The sequence below is a fragment of the Octopus bimaculoides genome, chromosome 25, assembly GCF_001194135.2.
Source record: "Octopus bimaculoides isolate UCB-OBI-ISO-001 chromosome 25, ASM119413v2, whole genome shotgun sequence".
NCBI lineage: Eukaryota > Metazoa > Mollusca > Cephalopoda > Octopoda > Octopodidae > Octopus > Octopus bimaculoides.
Window position 1 is genome coordinate 21,027,507 of NC_069005.1, and position 6,179 is coordinate 21,033,685.

At 39.2% G+C, this 6,179-nt stretch overlaps 3 protein-coding genes across 4 annotated transcripts in view; 2 read left to right on the forward strand and 1 right to left on the reverse strand.

Moving 5' to 3' along the window:
* Positions 1-1,881, reverse strand: part of LOC106875173 (DNA repair protein XRCC4) — a 48,094-nt gene extending 46,213 nt beyond the window's left edge. Inside the window, exon 1 of one of the 2 annotated variants that reach the window (XM_014923203.2) lies at positions 1,742-1,881. The gene's annotated coding sequence lies outside the window, so the exon portion shown is untranslated. The remainder of the gene's footprint in view (positions 1-1,741) is intronic. The other variant, XM_014923206.2, reaches the window with a different exon arrangement.
* The window catches only part of LOC106869517 (elongator complex protein 4), a 113,698-nt gene that overhangs the window by 12,789 nt on the left and 94,730 nt on the right, over positions 1-6,179 (forward strand). The gene's annotated exons all lie outside the window — the stretch shown is intronic.
* Positions 2,212-5,964, forward strand: LOC106875172 (tyrosine-protein phosphatase non-receptor type 14). Its single transcript, XM_014923202.2, has one exon. The coding sequence runs from the start codon at positions 2,212-2,214 to the stop codon at positions 5,584-5,586; it is 3,375 nt and encodes a 1,124-aa protein (XP_014778688.1). The 3' UTR covers positions 5,587-5,964.

Here is a 6,179-nt window from a genome sequence, read left to right on the forward strand (position 1 = left end):
AAGAAATCCCCCCCCCCTCGAAGACAATGCCCTAGCAAACGAGAGCCCAATGAATGAAAGCAGTAAAATATTATAAGCAATGTAGTTATGTATGTGATATGCAACGTCAATTAAAGCGTTAGCCTTAGTGTTTACCAAGGGTCCCGTTGTCTGATATTCACCGCCTTCCGCATTCATGGAGTTTTGTGATATTAATCGTAATATCAGCAGCGATTAAACAAACGTCAACTTAATATATAAAGTTCTCGTTTTATATTGTATAACTTATATTTATTGTGATACATAACGATGCTGTAATAATTACTCTAACGAATTTTATCTATGCCAGCGATAGTATAAACGTTAACAGATATATATATCGATAGATAGATAGATATTGTGCCTGTGTTACAATAGTAAATGTTATAAAAACTTTAGTTCTTCCCCTGTCGGTCAAAAATAAAGTGAGTTTGAAATATTTCTACAATTGCGTTGTAAAACTAAATGTCTTGCGCTACGATTTATTTTTAGCATTGTACTTGACGTTTTGAGTTCAAATGCTGGCGAAGTCAACTTAACCTTTTTCATCTTTCATCCTCCTGTGGTCGATCTAATCGACTATATCCTTGAAACCTAAAATCTATCTCTTGTAGTAATTATTATTATTGGCGAGCTGGCAGAATCGTCGGCACGACGGACAAAATGCTTAACAGCATTTCGTCCGGGTCTTGAACGTTCTGAGTTCAAATTCCGCCTAGATCTGCCTTTCATCCTTTTCGGGGTCGATAAAATAAGTATCAGTCAAATATTAGGTCGATGTAATCTACTGGTCCCTCTCTCCAAACTTTTCAGGCCTTGTACCTAAAGTAGAAAGGATTATTATCATTAAATCGACATACCCTTCCTCTGAACTTGCCGGCTTGGTGCCAAAATTTGAAACCACCATTATTATTATGACAACTAGATTCTCTGTGTATGCCTGCTGTTTTTGTAATCGGTCCCTGTATTATTCCTTTGTGGCAAAAAGATGGACAAAAACAATCATTATAACTCAAATTTTAAAATAGTAACGAATGACACGTGTTCAGATTCGAACCCTGGAAGGCAAATTTAGAAAACGATGATGAAAAAAGATGGAAATCAAAATTATGTAGTAACCCTTGATGTGTTTTCTTTGCGGTATATTTCTTAAAGCTTATACATAAACATATAATAAGTTATATTTTGAACACTTTGTTAGTTTTGTATATAACGTAATGTACGTTGTAGTATAAAACTAGGACTTAGTTGTGTTTTTAATATTTCACACACTCATATGATGCGCGTGTGTGTGTGTGTGTGTATATATATATATGTAGCTTGCCCTGGATACTGTTTGCTCCGTATCTGTTGGTTAACTTTCGATACCATTGTTCTGTCGTCTTTAAAATTTTGTTCTTTGTTTAAATAAAACAATTATTAAAGTGGGGAGTGTATGGAGAGACAAAGGGGAGAGAGAGAGGGAGGCACACGCCACACAACGCGAGGTATGTATGTATACCCACCCTTACAACAGTCTGTGACATTATAAGGTGGGAAGGAAGGCTGAGGGAAGCGGCTGATGGTGAGGAGAGGACTTTGCCAGGTCTGTGATACAATAACAGGAAGTAGAAAGGAAAAAAAAGAAGCTGTACTAAGCAAATTAGAATAGGAGGATAAGGTAGTTGTTTGTGGAGGATGAAGTTGGCGTAGTTGGCGAAGAAAAATAATTTGTCAGATTTACCTCCCCTTGATTTGTAAACCTCACTTCTGTAAATTCTGTATTAATAAAGCACTGCCTTCTTCACTCTGTTTCTCCTGTGTAGGTCATTAGATTGGTCTCGGAACACTACTATTACCAGTAATTGATCTATCAAGACATTCGAATGACCGAAAGGCCTATCAAAGAGTTCTTATTTTTAGTTCGTCATTTAGTTTAGATTACTTTTTCACCTAATTACTTTGCTGTCGTCGTCAGCCTTTCTGCTGGCCATGGTGCTTGTATTTCCGCCGACCACGCTCGGCAATGTTCGGGTTACCTCGGAAATACATTGTCAACACAAAGATGGAAGCCGAACATGGTATGTAGTGAAGGCTGACCTTATCTCTTCATCTCTTCATTCTTGAAATACTAAAGCAACCAGCCACGCCGACCTCTAACTAAGCGATTATTAACGTTTGTTAGATGAGTGAGGGAAAGTCTACAGTGCAAAAATGCCGTTTAATTTCAAGTTAAAACGTACGAAACGTTATGAAGTATCGTCGAAGTACGAGTTTGTTGTTGGGGTGCACATGCTAGACAACTCCTACTTGGAATGTTCACTGAAAGCTGACAGTACCGGACACGATTGTCTCGGAACTATTGCCCATATGTTAAAACTGGAGGAGTTCGAATACTTTGGATTTCGTTACGTGACCAAAAAACTCCAATTCCACTGGATTAACCTGGACAAAGCACTAAAGAAGCAGCTGGACAAACACGCTCACATTCCACGTCTCTACTTTGGTGTGATGTTTTACATATCGACTGCCCACAGGATTGACGATAACCGAGCTCGCTACAATTATTTCCTACAACTGAAATCCGATGTGTTAGACAGTCGAATCTCATGTTCCAGCGAACAGGCCATCAGGCTGGCAGCCTACTACCTCCAGGCCGAATTGGGACACCATGATTCGGAACAGCACACAGTCGAGATGTTTAGAGACGTGCAAATTCTTCCCAAACATATGACAAAGGACGATAGTATTACGACCGATCTGCTGCAAGATGTACTCTTTCTCCACAATAGTTTGATCGGGTTACATCCTATGGTCGCTGTCATACATTATATTAAACTGGCTCAAACCCTCGACGGATACGGTATGGAATACTACACTGCTAAGGATGATTCTGGTAAGGAATTATATTTAGGAACTTCCAACAACGGTATTTTCGCTCGTTATCTTAATGGTCAGCAAGCTTTATCTTTTCGTTGGTCTGTTGTTGCTCATATTGGCCAAAATAAAAAATGTGTTATTATCGATACCCAAAAGACTTCAATACAATATTATTTAGAAGACACAGAAATGGCTAAATATTTTCAACAAATTGCATGTCTTTTACAGAAATTTTATAAATCATTCAAACCAAATAGCTGCAGTTTAACAGATTTAAGTGACATGGGTTCTATAAGTTCTGCTCAAGATTTCCAAGTGGCCCCCACTAACCTTCCGTTAGATTCAGTCGATCCTGCTGACCCAAACACTGCTTTATATTCTCACAGTCCAAACTATGCGATGGATATGCAGCCCGGTGTGACGAAAGAGAATTTCTGTAATACGCAACCGGGTGTTGACAGCTTCGCCCCTGACGTTGTTGCACAGCACTACGTGAACCAAACGTCAGATCCATCCCAAGTCGCTAACAATGTGTCATATCCTACACAAATCTCCGCTCCGGCGCATGTATCTCAACAACAGGACCTCACCTACCGCCAAGCCATGCTTCCGGCTTATCGCCCTAGTCCCGACTATAATCAACTAATGCGTCAACGCATTGACAATTCGCTACAGATCAACACTTCCTCCTCCTCCCAACAGTCTCAGCCAGTTTACACAACAGCAATTACAACACCAGTTGTTCTACCACAGCAAGTAGTGACTACTTTAACCAGTTACACAGACAACATCCCTCACTATGCCAACATCATACAACAGGACTCAAGATACGTAGATTATCAATCAAATTCTTGGTATAACAATTTCATAGTGAAGCCGACACACAGTTCACCCGAGCTGAACACAGTTGCCACACAAGGAATGCCAGGTCGGGATTACATAGCTGAAGACTTCATGCATGATAAAGTGTACTACAAACCGCCTCCTCCTCCACCATCTCCACCACCACCATATCCTCGCGTGAGCAGCAGCACACCAGACCTAGCTGCACAGACTGTCCAAATGAACATCAATTACAGCCCAGACTTAGTCTCACGAAAGAACCTCGGTCCCATCTCTTTCGCTGTCCAATCGAAACTTGACAAAAGTTTGGAGAATCTTGCAGCGGCAGTCAATGAAGTGAGTGTCTCTGATGCTGACAGTTTGTGTAGTTGTAATTCAAACCAGACCGGCTGCAGCACCAAAGACACAGACAAAGACTTTGAAGACCAGCAAATACCAAGTGAAATTGAAAAAAACAACATCCACGTCCGTTACATTGCTCCAGAAGAGGCTCCCCCTCCTTCTAAATCTAAAGAAGTTGCCACGCTTCGAGAAAGTTTCAGGAGAATGATGATTGCACGTTCTAGTCCAGCTTGTCTTGGTCGCTTTAAAGAAAAAGCAAAAAAAAGTAGGCAAGACCAAATACGCGAAGATGATGACGATGATGTCATTGATGATGATGATGATGTTATTACCAATGTCAAAAATGATGAAAGATGTGAAAGTGCTTCGAGTAATTCATCTTCATTGCTGCAACAGAACAAGGACTCCGACGGGGAAGCTGCTGTAGTTGTACCTGCAGGTCAGGCTGTAGCAGAGAGTGTTCAAACTAACAAAACTGAACTAACGACTGATCGAGGGACGGAGCTTCAAAACAACGAAAACCATGATGATGATGTGATGAAACATCAGAACATTGGCCCTTTAAAAATGGCTGCTATGAATGGATTAACCCTCTCTCGTCCCATAATTTTATCAGCAAGTGAAGATGAGATTCGAGCTCCAAAAGATGAGAGACGTAAGATGCTTGAGGGTAAAGTTTCGGAAGGATGTGTTCTTGCAGAATTTGAACAAATTGCCAAGAAGGCACCGAACATGGAATGTAGCATTGGTCAGAAGCCAGAAAATGAATCTAAAAATCGGTTTCCAGATGTCCTACCTTATGATGAGACACGTGTGGAATTATCAGTCACTAAAAATAATGTTCATGGTTATATAAATGCCTCTCACATGAAGGTGAATCTTGGAGTATTGGAATGGTCATTCATTGCAACTCAGGCCCCACTTGAGAACACAGCTCAAGATTTTTGGCAAATGATTTGGGAACAAGAGATAGATGTAATAGCCATGTTAACTGGCATCAAAGAACAAGGAAAACAAAAATGTTACCCATATTGGCCCCAGGAACCAGGCTCTGATCACAAACTTCGGTTTGGCCGATATGAAATTGAATTACAATTCAGTAACAATTCCTGGTGTTATTTCACAAACCGTATTTCCATTAAAGAGAGGTCTACTGGAACAGAACGACTAGTGTGGCACCTGCAGTACACTGACTGGCCAGATCATGGATGTCCAGAGGATACTTATGGATTCCTTGGCTACTTGGATGAAGTTGAATCAGTGCAACGTCTAGCTGAAAGTGAAGAAGGTAGTGGAAAAAAGTCCCCTATCGTTGTGCACTGCAGTGCTGGTGTTGGACGGACTGGTGTGGTTTTACTATCAATTATAATGAAATCCTGTTTGGAACACAACCTTAATGTTGATATTCCTCTTGTACTGGCCAGACTACGCCAGCAACGGATGTACACTGTCCAGACACTTGGACAATACAGCTTCGTCTACAAAACTTTGATTCGTTACTTGAAAAATACTCGGCTTATTTAGCTGCTGGTCAAATCAATGTTAAGGTATTTGGTGCAGTGAATAATTAGATTATTTTTTGCTGTTTCTCATCTGCATTAAGTATTTTAACACTTACTTAACTATTGTTTTTGTTTCATGCGAATGGTATCCTTGAGTACATCATTAACCTCAGTGATTTATTATAGAGATACTCTCTGATATACCTGGACATTTATTCTTATGCCTTAAAATTTTCAAGTATTATACAATAACAAAAACAAAAAAAGAAATATCTGACAAACATACATCTGCAATTTTATCATAAATCATGTTTTTATATATTTTTGAAGAAAGTCTTTTTATAAATTTGAATTTATATATAATAATGTTTTTTAAAGAATGTCTACTATTTTATCTGTTTCCAATTCTTCTTTTTAATTTTTGAAATATTTAGTGCAATTTTTCATCCCTATTTTGTTTATTTTAATTTTTTTTTAGTTCCTGTAATCCACCCCCCACACACACAACCTCATCCCTCTCTTTAGCATTTATTTATTTTTGTGTTTACTGCACTGGTCAGGAATTTTTGCCATAATATCTTCTTCCACCAGTGCTTCAATACATACTTATACATA

What these genes read in the sequence shown, in the direction of transcription:
- LOC106875172 (XM_014923202.2), top strand. Translation starts at nt 2,212, where the DNA reads ATGCCGTTTAATTTCAAGTTAAAACGTACGAAACGTTATGAAGTATCG.